The following is a 20,688-nucleotide window of genomic DNA, read 5'->3' as shown; positions in this document are numbered from 1 at the left end:
TGATCAGCTCCGCCAACGACTTCACGATATCCAGGTCGAGAGTGCGCAAGATGATAACGGACAGTTCACGGAGAATGAACCGTTTGCAATTAGCTCGCTCCAAGCAGTGAATGTTTCCTCAATGCTCTGGTGCCACTGTAACTGTACCAATGACTCAACCCCAGTTTTTGCGGCAACGTAGGTACAAAAGCAAGAAAGGCTGCAGATATTGCATGTAAAGTTCTGCATTTCAGTCGGCATGAAGACGAAGTGTCTGCTCAACTGTACTTTAGACGTATGCTGTGCCAAGACATATAGTTGTACGCTCCCTTGTCGATGCGAACCAAAACCAAAACAAGACTCTGACAGCCGCATGATTTGCTAAGGAATAATGCCGGAAAGTGACTTTCATGACCTTTCACATATTTCAACTCCGATGTTGCAGCCTGCTGCTGTGGTATTTGGTGCTCTAGCATCTCGTGACTGCCGCCTAATTTTCTATATGGCTGGTCGTGGCGAGAAAGTGCACTTTAAAGACAGTCTGTGAAGCGTGCCTCAACCTAGTACTAATCACAACATGGGCAGCAGGAAATTTGAGGCTTGCAGAGTTTACCATATGAAAGACAACATTGGTTTGTTATCCCCTGCCTCCCCTCTGTACCATATTATGGTCAACTTGGAGAAAGACTTCACAGTTTGTTTTAGTCTTCTTGAGTTGCACGCATAGAGTGTTTTAGATGTCTTAGATGCTGTTAAAGCCAGGCGGCAGCATCAACTTGGCTGCCCTGATGACTGCGAATCCATGACAGCAGAATTTACTGCTTTCTACATCATAACCAGGCTACATTTCTTCACAAATAGCGTGAACAAGTGTAATGAAAGAAGGCACCAGGCATCAAAACATATTAAGCTCAGTCTATGTAGCTAGAACTCCATGCTACAAGGTGTTATTGGTTAGGTGTTTTAACAGTAATAGTTACTTATAATATGATTAGATGCTCCGTGCCTAGAGAAAGTACAGTTTAGGGTTCCTTTACTATACAGCTGTGCTATTTTCATTGTGATTAAAGAAAAAGAAACATTAGCCTGGATTTTTTTCGAGCGTCACTCTGACAGTGTGTGCTGAAAATGCGACAGATTTCTTTGGAGCTGTAATTTCGAGAATAATGTGAGTTTGTATGTGCGCAATTGTATAGTCAAAAGTGAATTCATTCCGGGGTTTAATGTGTAAAACACACTAAGATCTTATTATTAGGCACGCAGTAAAGGGGGGGGAGGGACACATGAATAATGTTGACCAACTGGGGTTTTATAACCGGCAACACGGACATGTTTGCATTTTCCCACTATGAAAGTGCAGCCAACGAGGCCATTATTTAATCCTACGCCTTCGTGGTTAGCAGCGCAAGCCGAAGTCACTACGCACTTTCCTGTCATTCGTGATAAGCACACGATTTAAATGGAGTGGTAAATACAGCTCCATAGACGCAAGGCAGGCCCAGATATACTGGCTTTCGAGCAGTAGATGAGCAACAAGAAGTTCGGTGAATTGCCAGCTGGCACAGGTGATACCACGAGCGCAACCAAAGCGCCGGACTGTGCCAGACTTCGCTAGCAGACGACGTTGTCGATACGAGAGTATCGATGTGGCCTTCAAAATCTTTCTTCACACAATACTTTGTTAAGTACAACAGTTTTCTGTTATCATGAAAGAACCATGTCCGTAAAAAACGCTTAGAAACACGGACCGCCTCAAAAGCAGATATTGTGAGAGCAGCCGGTCTGCTAGAAAAGGTCGCATGGCGACACCTGCCAGGGGTGCAATCTTGTACGCGTTCCAAGATAGAACGGAGGCGGTCCGTTCCACCAAGCCACACACGATTGGTTAATTTGAACCGTGACAAACGCCATCACGTCAGTTGCGACGTGATATCTGCTGTCAATCATTCCGTGTCATGTGCTATCGGACGAACGCAACGGAATGGAGCGCCTATTTCGTGACGTAAAGAACGGACCGCCTCCGTTCTTTTTTGGAACGCGTACAAGATCGCACCCCAGGCTGGTGGCGCCAACGGAAAGAGGCACGCGCGCTCCTTCCCGGTCGCGTCACTAGGACATTATTCTAGTACACTATAATACGCGACGCTCACGCTGATGCTGATGCTGCTGGGGCTCTACCCGTTGAAACGGGTTGCCAAGCGCATGGCTGCTGCTGCTGCTGCGGATGATGATGTTAGGTGTAAGCCTCAGGGATTCGGTAGAGAAACTTCAACGGAGCTTCCTAATAACGAAACATCTTGGTGATTACGGGTTTAAATTACGTGCGTTATTCTGAAATATTCGGTAATCTGAAATTCGTAGTACTGAAAGTTTTTTACATTGAAAATATAGCCATTTTAGCGGCGAATAAGAAAAAAGATTCGTAAACATGAAAAGTGCGCTAATGTGGTGTTCGTAGTAACTAGATTTTACTGTATTACAGGGCCAACACCTTTAGCGCCAGCGGACGAGGACAGGAAGGAGACGTTGGCAACACAGTGCGCTAACTTCGACAATTTACTCCTGAAGAACCACCTTCATACACCATGCACTGTAGCACCACACCTGATCAGTGCATCAAACTGAGCTTTTCAAAAACGCCATTTTTGTATCTAACAGGTCGATAGACGGGGTGCTTGCACAGCTTTGACCAATGCGATTGATAGCGTACGTGTGCCTAAATAATTTCGCGCACATCTTTATCTCGTTGCCTGGGCAGAACCACACAATCACTAAACAAAGGAGTGCGGCCGCATTCATGAAAACGAGCATACAGAGGACCGCCACGGCAATTTTTCACATTTAAACTATGCTTTCTTAGGCGGTCATTAAGACACCGTCCTAAGTGTTCTATGCATGTACTGTACAGCGGACACTCGTACACATCTGCCTCCTTACAGACCACAACAACATTTCTATGTCTCTTGGAACACCCAACCGCAGATTTTGGGCACGGATCTCTCAACCGAAAAATATTGTTGGAAGCCAGCGTTGTGTATGTCGTCTATCGCTGTCCTTGTCCTTTGCGCTGTACGTTATTTTTGATTTTTTTCGACACATTCTACTAAGTTTTTCTGAAACTGAAAAACGAAACTTGTGTTAACGCGACTAACAGTTTGTTTAAGACAGTGTGCCGTCTTGTGAAGGTACGGCACAAACCGCTGGCTAATTTTCGTTTGTTTCGCGTCTGTTCATTTGCTGTGTCCCGAGTGCTATTTTGCGCACATCGTTTCAGCAAACCCTCTGATACAGAAACCTGCGGGGACATCGGAAGGCCAGCTGTAGACAACAATTCCGATCGATTCTTCATGCTTGTGTAAATCCTGCGATGGTAGTACTTTTTTAAAGCATTTCCAAAACAGATTAGCAATGCTCCTCTTAACAAGTTTTCAATGGGCGAAGTTGTACTATGTCCAATACGTGTGTTAGTCCGCGAACTCAAGCTGAATATCTAAAACCACGATACTCCTTCGACGGGCGATTCAACCATCAGTGTTGGTCGATTACGGCTCCAGCAAAAACTTCTAAAAGTTTATCTACTGCAGGCTGTGCGTCCAGATTAAAGCGAACTGAGCAGTCATCGACACATCTGAACACTCTAAGCATGACAAACTAAATCAATGCACCTGACAACCTTCTGTAATGAGCGGCAAAAAAAAATGTCGATAAGTACAGGCACCAAACACGACTCGATGCAAATCTAAAAATTCCTAGATGTATAACCCAGTTGAGATTTGAAACGCAACTCTGCCGAATTCATCAGTGTACTCTTCCACGCAAGTTTGTAGTTTATTATGAGGCGAGGAGTATTACAAGTCCTTTATATCGAAAGAACATGAAGACAAACTTGTCAGAGATTTCATTCAGGTAATCTGCGACTTCCTTTGAGATTTTCACCAAAAATGGGTCGCCAACGTTCAGAACACTGCGTTTTTTTTTTCTTTTGCAAGAAGAGTGCGATCGCTTTTCGCCATGTACCGTTTTCCGAAACTATTCCCCTTAGAGGACATTCGGATTTATGTGCCCTTGCGCTAAACATGATTTGCAAGCATCCAGCCTTTGCATTGTCGATTTCACGCACTAGATGACTAAGGTCTGCTTTCTTATGCAGTTGCAGTCTGCAGTTTCTCTCAAGGTTGCAGTTTCTAGGGCGCGCCACGGGTGTGTCTGCTCTTCCGTGAATTGTCTGTCTATCCACCGTTGAATGCGCACAGTGCAGACGTGTGGGGCATTCTCGTGCCAAGTCTTTACTTCAGATACGTTAAAAGACAATTTTTTTCTATAACTTACTTGCCCAGGTATTGTACTGGGTGGAACTATATACAAATGAAAGAAGGCACCCGGTGATATTACCACGTGACTATTTCATTTTCGGCTGCCTATGAGGTAACGGCTAAGCGCGAACCCGAGAGTGAACCTAGATAAGCCAATGAACCTGGAGGCGTGACGAGGATAGAATCGTATGTCTTGGCACGATCAGCTCATTTATCTGAGGGCGTCGCGAGAGCTCGCGGATATCCCGAGCTTTGCCGAAGTGGGGCCTTCCTGCAGAACACCCCTGTTCACATTTTCAGTCGCAGACCACAGCAGCGGTGATTCTATCGATGCCTCCAGGTGAGAAAAGAACCAAGCATATACTTTAATTGAATCGGCCTTGAATTGACCTATGTGTTCGTGCAGTTTACTGCGTCTAGTCATCACTGTATAAGAAGAGTAACTCTAATCACGGATCCAATTTGGTCCCTTCATGTCGCCCCACTTTTCGATTGTGAATTCGATTCTGTGTAAAGAAGAGCGGCAACTAAGTGGTATAAGTCTCGACAAATATTTGGCTTCGCGTCGTCCGGCAGTGCGGTTTCATGCTTGCGCGCTAACCGCACTGTTATTACGGCTGATATGCATGCCGCGATGCATGCTTTCCAATCACTGACCGCATACAAAGCAAATTCAGGCGGGATTACATCACGGACAAGCAGTGTGCTCACCCCGCAGCTAAAAATAGGCCAGGTGACAAATGGTGTGCCCACGTGAGCCCATAAAGGTAAACACTTCGGGTGCCGCGACGCGTAACTGACGTAACTTCCTTGTCAGCGCTTCCAGCTGCAAAGTTACTGCACGCGCATTGTCTCCGCTGATACAGACACTTCTTCAGTATTGTCATTTGTTCAAAAGCCTGGCGCTTCTGCAACTAAAGAACCACCATCGATAAGTGTTAAGTGGGAATCAGCGGAAATGGTGGACGCCACTGCAGGCAGAATAGGAAAGGCGAGTCTGAAATGAAATGGTGGCCATGTCGACAGACATCCAGCAAAGTTTGTCAACCTTAGCGACAGAGTCACTAGGTTTTCCACACCACGTGCTTGTACATCCATGAAGCGGAAACACATTTGTAGACCTTTTAGGAACGTACGAACGCCGTCACTAGCTCACCCTGAATGCATGTCTCCCGTGGAATGGCTACTCCTCCAGTAGGAGTCGTTGGCCACGTCAGCTCCTTTTGGAGACCGGTGTCATGCATGGTTGTGTCCTCGAAGCACATCTCTGTGAGAAGTCAGAAGGCATGTTTGAAATAGACTTCGATGCAGCTGTCATGGCTCTTTATACACAAAGTCTCTGCCAATTTTGTCATTCTTAGAATGGTAAGAAGCAGCGCCGACTTTTGTGAATAACGGTGCTGTGTTTGATACATGTCCGTCTTACGTTTACGTGAGGCGTCGCTGAACTGTTGAAAGCCTGTGAACTTTTGATGGCCCCTCAAAAAATTTAGGTGCAAACGCAGAGCATTATGCTCCTTTCTGTGTTATTTAGTTTCTTTTTTTTTCCTTTTTTTTTCGGAAAGAAATGTACAGGTGATCGAATTGCGTTGCAAAAAAAAATGATTGAAGCAGGCTCTGCTAGCATACTAAAATTTATCATTTGTAAGATAATTTATGTATCATTTGATAGCAGTATTATATATTCTAGTAAGTAGTACCTGGAGAGAAATTTACATCGAAAAAGCTAAGGAACATGGGCCACGATAATGCGATGATTGTTTCAATGACACGCTTCTTTTACGCTTCGTGAGTAGTCTAAAAGGCGCTCCGCCCGCGTTACTAACGAGATAGGCCGGCCGCGAACGGCGGATAAGAGGGGCATAGTACCCAGCGGAAGGAATCGCTACGGAATATAGGTCCAAGTGTTCTTTATGCTGGCGGGATTCAAACCATGAAGTCGGCTCCCAACCCTGCAGTTTCACATTTTTGTTGGCCGTGAATAAATTCTTTAATAGCCAAATGAATTCTGCACAGAAACATAAGCAGCGAAATAATGTTTTTCGTATGGGTGCTATAAAAGGGAGATGAAAAGACGAAAAAAAAAGCTTATACGTATTTACTCTGCAAGCAGCAACATTACAAGTGCAGCTCACCAGTACTCCTGATACTCATTGCGTCGGGAAGGACCGGCGGAGTCGTGATCAGCCGGGAAGTGCTGTTCCTTATGGTATACTTCAGGAAGTCAATGATGCGCACATCTTCGTCGTGGCTCGTCGTCCTTGGCAGCCGTCGCAGCCGGTTGAAGAACACGAGAAACCTCACAACGTCGGCAGTGGCTCTGGCGAACAGAAGTTCAAAGAAATTGAAAAGTCAGGCTCCATTTTGCCTAAACATGCCCAAAGCGCCACCTGATCACCCACACGGCCTTCTCGTTTGACGTCGGAATGCGCGTACACAGAGAGGGAGACATAACGGGAACGGATGGGCGGGAAGGTGGACCAGATGCACGAAAGGTTCGCTACCCTACACTTTGGCAGAAAAAGGACGCCCCCCTCCCCGCCCCCTCCCCCCCCCCTCCCGCATCACGCGATCATTGCGACGTCGGTCGCCTTCAGCAACTGCAGCAACGCGCGCCTTGCTTTCCGTAATAGCGACACACGTGGCCACAGCCCGCGTACATTTGTCACCGAGAATGTCCTTGGTCGAAGATGTCGCGTGTCCCGGAGTAGAGTGCCTAACGTCGTGGCGAAGACGTGCATACGTAGATGGTTTCCCAGGCACTCCTTGGACTCCCAAGTGCTAAATAAAGGCGTGTCACCCAATCCGATGAAGAACGAGTAAATCCTTATAAACTCTTACTACAGCATATTTATAAAGATGCGGCAGGTTGTATTTTCATTTGCCAATATTGCAGTCTACTGTCAATTTAGAAATAAAAAAAATAAACCACTTCCCGAAGTGCTGTTAACGGAAAGCCGAAGTAATACCCAATTAAGGTGCGCCAGACGTAATATACATCGGCTCCCTCTTCGCTTCACTTGCGCACTCGTGCAGCTTTCACCGCCCGGCGAGAGACATTTGCTGGCATTCCAGCGAAATATGATCTTAACGACTTGTACAGAAGTGCCGCGAAGCTACAGGGCAATTATTCACATTCCCCTTTACGAGTACATTCCAGGCTCGTGGCAATATTTTTGTTATATCGGTAAATCATTGTGACGACCACGTGTCACATGATATCCGTGTGCTTGTTTGGACACTCTTAAATAATAACTGTTAGGGTCATTTACAACGGGTGCTGAAGCCGGATACAACGGCACAAATGCAACACTAATAATCGAGCTATTAAATATATTGGGTAGGCAGTATCGGGGACACAACTGCAGTTGGGTACATGAAACGCCTTCTGCGTGCTGCAGACGATGTATGGGCACTAAGGCACAGAAATGACGTAACCAAACACACAAGTTAGTTTTACTCACGCATTAGAAAGCTAGCATGCCTAACTTATGCTACCGCTTGTGTGGGTATTATCGTCTAATAATGCAATCGCGCTAGCTCCCTATTCGTAGTGGGTCCGAATGTTTTGCAGCGGGTGTTTGGGCACGAGGGTACAGGAATTAGCCCCCTACTGGCTGCACCCGAGACTGCCCTGCGCTCCTCCAGCCCGCCGCACGGTTGGGGCTCATTCGCTTACCTAAATATTCGGAATATTACGCCTTTTAAGAACAATCTCGCATTCCGCTGTCTTGCCACCATATCTCTTCATGCCATTTTTGATGCATGTGTGTCGAACGCAGGGGCGGAATATTATATCCGAACAAGCATCCAATTTATGCAACAAACTGCGCACTTGCAGGCCTCATAACTCCTGATTAGCACCGGTTTTAGTTTGACAAATTATAGAAGCTACGAGTGAGTGAGCTCTCTAAAACGCGACAACTACCGCACAGGTCGCCAAACGTACTGCCAAGCTATGCCTCTCTGAGCGCCAAGCGAGTGGCTAAACTTAGTCCCGATCGCGTCATGCGTGCCCCTACAGCAGCGCCATCTGGGTACGCGACAAATGCATGATTGAGTAATTGCTTCTACCTTCAACACAACGATACCAAATTAAGGCACGGTTGCAAAATTATAAACAATAATACTATAACGTGTTCTCATTACGTGCGATTATAGCAAGCGACCGCCTATGTCGACCGAACTGTAAGACCCTTCTAGTCGAAGAGCACCTTTATTTTGTTGCATTTTTTGTCCAAGTACGCGGTAGCGGAAATATATACGTGGGCTGCCTATACTTCCCACATGTTCAAAAGTATAAACATTTTGAAAAAGATGAAAGACTCTTTCTGTTTAAAGTGTGCCATATGAACACCACTTTTTAGCAATGCAAATTTTCAAGTTTTCTGCTTGCGCATTGGATGACACACGAACGCCAAATACTCGTATGGAGAACGGTACTTCGAATTCTTACCATTTCATTATCACAGTTATGAAAAACTAAAAATAGGCTGATTTTCGAGAAAAGGTGGTGGGAATTTTTTTTATCAACTATGCAGAGCACATGCTGCCTTGGCCAGTACCTTTGCTCCGTATTCCAAAAAGTTTGTACTCTTAACCGCTGAATCAGCTTGTCCGCCAGAGTCTAGTGTTATACTATGCCTTGTTTAGCTTCGGGAAACGCATCTCTGAAAACACACGTTTCAGATTGACAGACGGACAAATTCAAAGATAAATAAAAGTAGCCTTGGAAAGAATTTGTTCACAAAAGAAAGAAAAGAAAGAGACAACCTAGCAGCAAATGTGATGAAGCAATGTTATTACGTTTTTCATCAGCCTGTGCCTTGTAAACGTACAAAAAGATTTATGTCCGCAGCAATAACGTAACAGAAAGGATATTAGATTTTCTCCATACTCCAGCAGGAAAACTACATTCCCAGACATCTGTCTGTCGCGAAAAAGGTAAATGAATGTTCGAAGCTAACTTTAATCTCTTTTGGAGGCGTAATTACACCAAGGTAATTTCCGCAGGTCTTGAACTACGTTGCTACACGACAGAAATGCGTCATTCTCCAGAGAACTGGCACGCATGATTGTCAGGCAATAATTATTAATCTTGATGAATTTCTGAACGTAATCGCAGCTTTCGCGGTGCACGTATCCGCTCCAATTGAAAAATAAATAACGCGCGAGGCTCACGGCCGTGAAAGCTAAGAAAAATGTACAGCGTTCATAGTCAAACGACATATCGCGCAATGCGAGTCATGCATCGGATGTACGATACTGAAAGACAGGCGCGCAAGCACAAACACAAGGAGGAACGAAAAGGATATGTGTTCTTGTGACCGTATTGGCGCACCCATCCTTGTACTGGTGAACGCTTACCAACTTTGTCAATGTTCATTCGTAATGTGGCATGCGTTGGATTTGCTCTTTTTTTGTATATGACACTCTGCTGGCTTGTCGCGAGTTAAGCGAAGTATCAAGGTGGCACAAGCCTCCAATTTGTTACTCCGACCGCCGTGTAAATTCTGCGTGGTCCTCGTCGAGGCAATTTTCGCGACAGTTCGGTCGCGCAAATAAACGGCACGTGTTTGAAGGGACCGGCCGCACCCCTGTTATCTCATTCCTCTGTTTTTGGTGCGTATGACGTGACCGCAAACCAATCAACTTTGTCATCAAAGATGGAAGTTAGCATCACGTAAACTCCCTGCCGTGAAAATCATGAGAACCATCGCAGCGGTCTATTGGAAAAATCGGGCTGTATGATTGTGCACTAATGGCCAACTGCCGTGGCTGTTCTCCGAGAGGCAGCAAGTCCGATACAGTGCGCTTGCAATTTCACGGGCGTATGGCAGCAAATCGAAAAAAAAAATCTACATTGGTAGAAGGGTGTTGCAGGGTCCCCTTTTAGCTTGGTGTAAAGCTTGGTTATGCCTTTTTTTTCTTTTTTTTTCATGCCTGCGTAGACTGATAGTGCTCACGTTGGCTGTCGACTTTATCCAATCTTACAACGGTGTCATAACTGCGAAACGTTTGAAGCAGTTTGAAAGGGCCGCTCGTTTTCTCAAACCTACGTTAAGTTTACCGACACGCGCGAGGCAACGCGTGTCGGATGTAAATAACACAGCTGGCGCGCGGCACTCACGTGTCCTGAGCGATGTCCACGACTTGCAGTTCGTACATGTGGTATCCTTCGACAACCGTGTCGCGAATGGCATAGAAGAAGTTTCTCCGAAAATCGGAAGCGAACCGGAGCGCCAGAACCGAAGTGAAGTCGTAGAGTTTCGGATTCTGTCCCACCAACGGTATGGTACAGGCGTACGTCTTGATGCCTGAAATAAAGGGAAGTCAAGCTGTACTCCTTACATCAATGCTCCTGTTACGAAACTGTGTGCCTACAGCGTCCGATGGCTTTTATATAGGTGGCGATTCGTGTTATATTCGCGTTGTAGTGACTTGTTATTGGCTCTCTGTAATCGTCGTTGTACGAGACACTTTCATGACCTAGGGCCCTATAACGTAAAACTATTCCAATATGTTTCTATTCCAATCTCCTGACGTCAAATTTACGTAACCACCAACGCAACAAGCACCGGGCGGTCACCCGCAGGGTTGTCTGAACAGAGCAATCAAACGCTCTCCTCGTTCATAGGAGGGCACTTTTGTTTGCTTGAAAAACGAATAACATTGCCTACACTGAGCGGCTTGTCGTATCTAATTGGCAGACAAGAGACGAGGAGAACGCTCAAGTGGAGAGGGAGTCGATGGGGCCGAGCCACTGAACTGAAAGTCGATAACCGGATGAAGAGGGTGGTGCCGGCGTCTGCGATTGGTCGGCTTTCCCTTACTTAGCTTGCGGTGGCTGGTCGAAAATCGCGGCGGCATGCAACGGAAGCTCAAAAATGACGCTAAAACGGACCATCAGCAAAGAAGAGTTGGCAGAATCAGGGGGTAAACAGCCGAAAGTGCTCGAAAACGTTACACAGCCACGCAAGAAGCTTTATTATACGCAAATACACCCATGCTCTCCGGCAGGTGCGAGTAGCCAGCGTCTGAGCGATCGGCGGCAGCCATCTTCTATTCCTTTCGGAACGGGGCAGCCTGCGGCTATTCCGAAGAAAATTCAGTTTTGTTCGGCATATTAATGCATCTTTATCGCGTACGCGTCACTTTGACGCGGTGAGTTTGTGCGGTTTTGTGACGTCGCGTGACAGGCAGGTGAAGTGGGTGCAGCCCGAAAACATTTTACCAATAGCCGAGGGCTGATGGCGAAAAGGGGTCGAATCAGAAATAACTGTTTTTCTTTTTTCTGTCAAATCATGCATAATCAGTGTGTACACATCATATCAGATGGGGATGTATCGCGGTTTTCGTGACGTCGCGTGATAGAAAGGTGAAGTGGGGGAGGTTGAAAAAAGTTTTTGACCAATCGTGGAGGGCTGATAGCAGAATTGGAATAGAAAAGTTTGGAATAGTTTTACGTTATAGCGGCCCTATTTTGCTTAAATGAAGGTGATCGTGTATAAGTATGTGCAAGTGGAATTGTATTTGATAACGGCTTCTGCTTAGAGTTATATGCAAACGCAAATCTATGTATTACAATCGCAATGAATACATAGAAAACCGATAAGTTAAAATTTCTGAGTAGTGTGAAACAAAACTCAGGCGAGCGGGCAGCGACGCAGGCGTTAGATGTGCGATTTATGCCCGCAACCGTCATCACTTGCGCTGCGATAGCGGTTGCCCTGTGGCCTTTGAAGCGTCAGCACACCCGGTTAATCTTATGATCGTTTGTAGATGGAACGTTTGGAAGCACCGATATCACGGCGCGCAATGGGGCATGTCACGTGGTATATATATATTTTTTTTATTTCATAGGCATCTGCAGTAAGCGGAGAACAATTAATACTTAAGAGATAGTTATAGAGCGGATGTTATGCGAAGCACTCTACATCTTTTTAATGGCAATTTTTTGCCTAACTACGTTGCTTGAGAAGTTGTTTAATTAATCATGAATAATTATGCAATTAAGCAGAATGCAACATAGTGCGACTTACTCCATGCAATATTCAGCAAAATGCATTTGGTCGGGTCGTCTTGGTCAGGTCGTCTTGAGTGCATTGGCATATTTTAATTGTGGCCAAAGTTAACTGGGTCATCCTGTATATGATGGAATTGCGTTTCGTCTTCTCACGAGATTTGTGCGACACTGGCTGAAGATCAGGCCAAATCGAAACAGAAACAAGGCACCCAACGATCCGGCACGCAGTAGTCTACTCCGACGTGCGTTTACTCCGTCCATTGAAATGCGCCAAATCGGAAAGCTTGCGTCTTGCGCTTGCGCTGCAATAGCTAAAGCGGCCACCGATGCTTGCTGGACGGACGGACGGACGGACGGACGGACGGACGGACGGACGGACGGATGGATGGATGGATGGATGGATGGATGGATGGATGGATGGAGGGATGGATGGATGTATGGATGGATGGATGGACGGACGGACGGACGGACGGACGGACGGACGGACGGACGGACGGACGGACGGACGGACGGATGTTATGAGCGCCCCCTTTGGAACGGGGTGGTGGGTTGCGCCACCAAGCTCTTGCTATAATACTGCGTAATGTCCTACCTAGGTTAAACAATGAAAAAAAAAACACTATGAACTACCACTCCCTAATTTTCTGATCCCCTATTGCGAGCTGTGCTTTTGTACGTCTCCGTCTTTTGTCGTTTCCCTACTTTTCTTCCACCAATCCTCCAATCGCTTCTTACTAATGCCTATTGCGGACATGTTTACTTTACCACTGCTCCCGCTGAACCCAAGGGCTTCAAGGAGGCCAGTGGTGCCTAAATCGAGCGCTGGGTAAACGTCTTCACATTCTAATAAAGCATGCTCCACAGTTTGCCTAGCTTTACCGCAGCAAGCACATGCTTCTTCTTCCTTCTTATATCTCGCTTTATAGGTGCGTGTTCTAAGGCATCCCGATCTCACTTCGAAAAGTAATGAGCTTCCCTTTGAGTTATCATAAATGGTTTCGTTCCCGATTTCGTTTTTTCCTCTTAAGTAGTTACTCATGGCAGGTTTCTTTTCCATTGCCGCCAGCCATGAGATTATTTCAGCCTTTCTGACTTTCCGCTTGACCTCCTCGGTAAAACGACGCCCTCTCGCGGCAGCTACGTCGTGCGCTTGGCGAATAGCGACCTAATTGAGCTGCTTGAGGCCCGGTGGTGCCACTGTGGCATAGTGTGGAGCCGCGTTTGGGATTTAATGGCGGAGACCACTCAACAAGGTGAGCCAAGGGTTGTGACGTCTTGTATAGCGTGCTCAGACCGAAGTCGCCCAAATGCCTCGGAAGAGATATGACAGAAGCGCACTTCGGAATAGATCGCTTGCGCCATGGAGGAAGGACTTCCTCCGTGGCTTGCGCCTTCTACACACGGCCATGTTGGCCACGTGGGCACCTGCTCACCCGGAAAGCGGACGAGCGTTTTTCTCGACTCCACGGGGCCAAAGTCGGCCACACTCATCCCCTCGCACCAATAGTAGCCCTGCAAGTAGGGGCTGGTGGGCGTGGCTCCCTCGATGACCAGCGTGGTGTCGTGACCGTCCGGAGTATTGGCACGGTCGCCCTGCACAGCGATGCCGTCCTTGAACCAGAGCACGCTGCCGGGAATGATTTCGGCTGATACGCGGCACGTGAGCACCACGCGGCGGTCGCTGTTCCTTTGCTCAACGCGCAGCCATGGTGTGCCTGGCAAAAAAAAAAAGTTAATTAAAGCCCCTCGCGCACCATTGGGTTCTCGTAATAATTCGTTGAGCCATCTATAATGGGTGTTTGAGAGTCTTTTTCTAGCGAAAGGATAGGCGGTTTTAATATTCTAGTCATCGGCTACTGTTTCGTTTTCCATATATAATTGACCTCTATATAAAGCAGAAAGCGCTCGTCGGGGCTTTCGGGGGCCAGAGCTGTATTAATCGCCTTACACTCACGTAAGCCCGAAATTGTAGATAACAATAAACGAACCTGCGGCAAATCATAGCAGAGGCTAGCCTTCACGACCGTAATTACGTGTGTTTGGCAAGAATAAGCATACGTCCATATAATGCTGCCTGTTAAGTGTTCCCGAACAATTTACGGAACCCGAAAGCCACGCTAACATTCAAGGACTCTCAAAGTCACAAAATTTATTGCAGGATGGCGAACAAATTCGTAAAGCGTTTGAGAAAGTCAGTACAATACAGTTAAAAAGTAATCATCGCTACATAGTTACCCGCAGGGTGTGTCAGGTATTGTTTCAATAACTGACTATAAACAGCTTTAACTAAGTAAAATAGTTCACTAAATGGCACTGAAGTAGCTTTCGTGCGCGTGTTAAGGTGTAATAAAAGTAAAGAAACGTCTAAAGCGTGAGCACTTAGTAGGAATCCTAATAGTACTAGCACCGTCTACGTACCAGATATGTGCGCGCAAAATCCCCCACAAAAGGCGCTGGCTTCCCACGGAGGCGTTTACTGCACGTTCTGTTCTGTCAGCGCTAAGAGGCCGGCATGTCCCAGGAGGAGAGGGGGAAGCGACTTCCAGGTCGGCTTCCTTTGGATCAGAATTGACGACGGACCGCTGCTCCTGTCACTTTCGTCAGCGGAAATATAACCTGAAGCGAATTTCGTTGCGAAAGATCTCGACACTGCCCCATCACTTTCTCGGTCAGGAGTATATACGGCTTGAAGGCGAAGCCACGCCGCATTCGGCGCGTGTTTTGTATGTTTCTTTTTTTATATATTATGACGGAACTGGTGTTTGTGCCGTTATTCACAAAATAAAGCCTTGCTTACCTTAATGCCATAATCAATAGATCGGCATCTATTGGCGAAAAAGAATAACTAAAGTAGCGTCTTTTATTTACTCCTTTCAACACTCTTTTTTTAAAAGCAAGTACGAGTAAATTACATGCTCAGTTGAGACACAAATACGTGATTAGCAACAAAGCATGGACAACAGAAGTGCCACGCACAAGGCTATGAAGTAACTCACATTTTGGTTATGAGGACGGCAGGGATATCTTTGAGCGAGTGCCAGGAAATGCGCATTTCAACAGAGTATCATTTGTGTGCTCGTAAGAACGTTATACTGCTGGCTTCTACCGATCCGTCTGATTTACCGTGCCCCGGCACACTGCTAATGACAGAAGCCGTGCAGTGGAAGGCTGCGGATCAATTTCGCCGAACTGTTTTTTTTGACGAGTACCCGAAAGCTCGTTACATGAGCGTTTTTTTTCTTGTTTTTTTTTGCATTCCACCCTTACAGAACTACGGCCGCCGTGGTCGGGAATCGAATTCAGGACACCGCGATACTATAGCCACTGAGCGACCGCAGCTTATGCGCGCCTTTTGCACAGCTATTGCAAACGTTTAACTGAGAAAAAAATTGTATTAGGTGAATAACAATCCCTTTTTTTTTATTTACTCTTCCGCGCGTCGATCAGCAGACCAAATAGGCTTCACAATCGTTTCGCGAAATACTGGCTAATTGGAACGATTGAAACGTTATTATAAAACGTACAGTACCGTTATTGTTGCTCACCAAACTGCAGAATACCAATATTTTCTGCTAGCTTTTTCTTTTTTTTTGCATAAAGCACGTCTAACTGAATTATCCGTCCGACTACTAGGCAGTTAAGCATTCTGAGCCTCACGGTAAGAATAATAATGCTTCCATTTTTTTTTTCGTTGGTATCTACACAGAGGCAGCAGTACTTGTTCGCGTTTCATGAGAACGTCTTTATCCGCTGCAGCACGCTTTAAGCATGGCTGCAACCACCTACGAAAAGCTTCAACACCGAGTAGTACTTTACAGTAAACGCCATGACACAATATTATCTCGCATCAAATGCAAAGCCAATGTTCCCGAACACAAAACATCACTCGTTGAAATCCTGATTTTCGTTTTTATACTGCGCGTGCCACCAGCAGCACCCAGTTTCGCGTGATTATGGTACTTCACTGAGCGTTTGAAAGTGCACCGTGAAGCGCTCGCACGATAGCGACAAAAACAGGCGAGTTATATGAGAAGAAAAAAAAACCTAGCACGCACCTGTTTGCAGGGGAGCTTGGCATATCGAGGGAAGCTTGCGCCGCGGATCCTCGAGGGAATATCGCAGCGTCATGCCCTCCTGAACGGAATAGCGATCAACGAACAACGTTCCCGCGCCGTGCCTGTAGTCCGTCCGAGGGTGCCAGGCGAACTCCCTCAGTGGATCGCCGTTCTCCCACACGTAGACGCCGTCTGGGGACCTCTGCAGCCCGATCCAGTACCGGTCGAACTGGCGCGGGACTGTCGAAAGGTGACAGAAACATGGCATGTAGGAGGCTGCGTTAACTGGCTTTGCTGACTTCCCTTTACAGCTCGAGTACCCTCGACTCAAAGCAATTTAGGCGAGTTTACTTCTCGGGTAGGTATACGTATATCAGGTGGTGATTTTTTTTTCATAGAGGTTTTGAAAATTAACTAGTGCAGATAGCACAATCCTAATCTTTGAACTCCTCCTTACAGAATTTGTCGAGGGATCAAATACAATACGCACTGTCAAGACAAGTTAAATATGTATTTAAGAATTTCTTGTAAAAGAATATACTCGTGTATCCCAAAACATGTGCCCAAAATAACTGATATCAATGGTACTATGCTTTTTGTCTATTTAATATGTAAAGAAAATATCACACAAACTTTACAACCATATCAGTTCAAAACCAGCAAAGCAGTGAATGCCACTGATATGAAAAATGTACCCGGCGTGGTTGCTTAGAGGTTATGGTGTTGCGCTACCAAGGACGAGGTGACGGGATCGAATTCCGGCTACGGCGGCCGCATTTCGATGGGGGTGAAATACGAACACGCCCGTGTATTTATATTTAGGTGCACGTGAGAGAACCCCAGGTGGTCCAAATTCCCGGAAGCCCCTACTACGGCGTGCCTCATAATCAGAATGTGGTTTTGGCACGTCAGAGAAAAAAAATGAAATATGGAAAGGCCGTGAAATGAACAAGTTGAGGACGCATCATTTCAAATCTGAGCTGCCGGAATGACATTGTTATTAAGGAAGCAGATAAGGGTGCAAGTATAGTTATTTGGCCAATACAAAAATACAAGCACGAGGCTTACAGACAACTAAACAACCCAGAACATTACCGCAAACTAGATAACGATCCGACATTGTCCTATACAGTGACAATTACCAACAGGCTGAAATCACTTTTGGCTGATGAATTGATAACACCATCAGAATACAAATTTCTTAAACCAAGCAACAAAACTGCCGGACGTTTTTACCTCCTTCCGAAAATTCATAAAATTCCATCCGCTGAACTATACACTGCTATTATCCCAGGCCGTCCGATAGTATCAAACAACAACACCCCGACAGAGAACATCTCCACATTCCTTAACCACTACCTTGGTAACTTGCCGAAAACACTTCCGTCATTTGTACAAGATACGCCCCACCTGCTGAGAATTATAGAAGACATTAATACTAAAGGCACACTACCCCACAACACAATTCTCGCAACACTAGACGTCACGGCGCTGTACACCAACATTCCAATCCCTGATGGTTTATCTTCGATAAAACAAACGCTGTCTAAACACAGTGCACAACACTCTACTGAAGTTTACCTGTCTCTCCTTGAATTAGTTCTCACACATAACTACTTCGAATTTGAAGAGAGTTACTACCTACAGATACATGGTACAAGCATGGGTACGCCTTTTGCACCAACCTACGCGAACATATTTATGGGGATTCTAGAAACAGATTTCCTATCGCGCTGCACTACCAAGCCCCACACATACCTACGATACATAGACGACATACTCATAATCTGGGGACAGGGCCAAGACAGTCTAGATAAATATGTATCCTTTCTAAATTCTGTTCACCCAACAATAAAATTCACATCAGAATCCTCAACTGAGCGCATAAACTTTCTGGACACAACAATATACATTGACAATGGTGAACTAAAGACAACGCTGTATAGGAAACCTTTCGACAAACAACAGTACCTAGAATATACCAGCCACCATCCCAGACATTGCAAACAAGGCATCTTTAAAGGCCAAGCCACACGACTACGTCGCATTTGCGTTGAAAACCAAGACTACATAGATAGACTCGATCACCTTAAAGAAACGCTATCAAACAGGAACCACCCAAACAGTGACCTTCAAACAGCTTACATCGCTGCAACCAAACTTGATCGAGCCGAGGTCCTCAAGCCCCACCCGAAGATCACAAGAACAACAACGCCTCTTCTTACTACTAAATTCTCAAACGCACTCCCAAACGTGAATAACATCCTAAGTAAATACTACCCGATTCTCACCAGCAACCAGAAACTTAAGAAGATTTTTCCCGACCCTCCCAGAGTAGCCTACAGACGCAACACTAATTTTAAAGATGTTCTTGTGCACGCCAAACTACAGAAAAAGAAGAAGTTGGGAACCAATCCCTGTGGTCGCCCCAGGTGCTCTACATGCAAACACATTCAATCCACTACTACAGTAAAAAGTACAGCGTCGAATTACACACACAAAGTAACTTCGGCTTTCACCTGCACATCAAGCAATGTAGTCTACTGTCTAGAATGCGCCGCTTGTAGCAAACAATACATAGGTGAGACCGGACAACAAATCAATACAAGACTCAATGGTCACCGCGCGGACACAAAACACAATTTACCCAAAGCAGTAGCCAGCCACTTTAATGAACATGGACATATGTTTGACAAAGCAAGGCTCTATATACTACAAACAAATTTCCGTTCCCCTCGCGAAAGGAAGTACACGGAATCATACCTCATACACAAGTTTAATTGCCTACACCCGACAGGAATTAATTTGGCACGCGGCAACTTAGAATCTTTAAAAGCTGTAACTTAAATCTGAAACTCTCATATCATCAACCAATACACAAAACACATTAGGCCACCAGCCAACTTTAATTCTTAACCTCACCTACTCTTTCATTTCGGAAGAAAAAAACGGGAGAGGGGGAGAGAGGAGGAAAGGAAAAAAAAAATTTCCTGCCTACCACTCAATTTAATGTACTCTTTCAGGATTTTACGTCTATACCACCGTGGTCTATACCAAGTGTACGATCCCCTTCTTCCATGTACACTTGCCCGCGCCCGCTTCTGCACGCGTCGCCCTCCTGTTTGCTATACCGATTTCGCCCCCCCCCCTTCCCCCTTACCCCTTTTTTAGTCTTTTTTTTTTTTTGAAACCCCCTCGACAACACATTCCGAAGTCAATATGCCTTTTTCGGCGCCTCAACCATCGCCTTCTGGATGCCGCCGTAACGACACCTACGTTAAGCGCGTGGGGCAGTGCCCCTTGAAAGACCATGCCGCTGCCTTTCAGTCAGCCCACACATTGCACCGCAGACTCCCCGTCGCCACCTTAACTATTTCAAAATTACTCGACCCATTGCTTGACCGGCCGTTCTAATGCCTCAAAAACATGCCGCCAACGACTCCCCCGGATTACCCCCTAACCCTTCGCATCCCCAACACGCTCCCAAGCCCCCGTATTTCTTAAAGATTTCATTTTTCTCTTTCTTTATCTTTCACCCCCCCCCTTTGTTGTGTCTTGGTACGGCCCTGGCACCCCCCTGCTTTTTTTGTTTTTTTTTCCTTCTTTTCCCCTTTTTTCTGCTTCTATTTCTTTTCTTTCCTCCCCGCGTGCCCACTCTCACGCTCTTGTCCCTTCGTCTTGAGAATGAGGCTCACAGACGTAGGACGACAGCGCCTGTTCCCTCTTGTAATCTCTCTCTTTAAAACCAGCCGCCAGCGACAACACCCGCACGTGACGTCACTGCACTAACCCTTTAAAACTAACACGCCGAGGATGACGAGGCCGCCTTTGACGAAGATAGGTCCACCTATCGAAACGTTGGCCAGCCTGTCTGAGGTACTTCAACCCTGTTTAAAAAAGTTTATACCATAATGAAACGTTGTCATTCAAGAACCTTGTTCACATTTTTATACATATACAATGGCCAGGCGAAAATGTCAATGATAGTGCCCTTTGTTCCAATGTATTGCGCAGAAGCAGCTGTCACCGGTCGTGTATTGTGAGTGATCACACTGAAATTATAGTCGCAACAGAGAGGCCATACAGAAAGCAAGCGTTCTGCAAAATGCACGAGGGCGAGTGAAATGAAAGTGAGCCAACGCGAATATACGACAAACGACGTGCTTTATTTAAAAGCAATCTCCACGAGCATTCAGACGTTTGTCCCACTGACTAACGAGTCGCATGATTACCACCTCATAAAGCTTCTTGGGTTGCTGCTTCAAAGACTCTGTAACCTACTCTTTCACGTCATCGTCCAACACGAACCTGTTTC

At 46.0% G+C, this 20,688-nt stretch overlaps 1 protein-coding gene across 1 annotated transcript in view; it reads right to left on the bottom strand.

The window, feature by feature from the left end:
- Window positions 1-20,688, bottom strand: part of LOC139052429 (uncharacterized) — a 211,543-nt gene that overhangs the window by 18,084 nt on the left and 172,771 nt on the right. Inside the window, exons 20-24 of the mRNA XM_070529524.1 lie at window positions 16,374-16,613; window positions 13,752-14,033; window positions 10,423-10,609; window positions 6,428-6,612; window positions 5,449-5,559 (exon numbers count right to left, since the gene is read on the bottom strand). Coding sequence (XP_070385625.1) covers window positions 5,449-5,559; window positions 6,428-6,612; window positions 10,423-10,609; window positions 13,752-14,033; window positions 16,374-16,613 — 1,005 coding nt within the window. The remainder of the gene's footprint in view (window positions 1-5,448; window positions 5,560-6,427; window positions 6,613-10,422; window positions 10,610-13,751; window positions 14,034-16,373; window positions 16,614-20,688) is intronic.

This window comes from Dermacentor albipictus, unplaced genomic scaffold (assembly GCF_038994185.2).
Source record: "Dermacentor albipictus isolate Rhodes 1998 colony unplaced genomic scaffold, USDA_Dalb.pri_finalv2 scaffold_22, whole genome shotgun sequence".
Classification (NCBI taxonomy): Eukaryota; Metazoa; Arthropoda; class Arachnida; order Ixodida; family Ixodidae; genus Dermacentor; species Dermacentor albipictus.
Note: the sequence above shows the minus strand (reverse complement) of the source record. Positions and strands in the feature narration are given on the sequence as shown.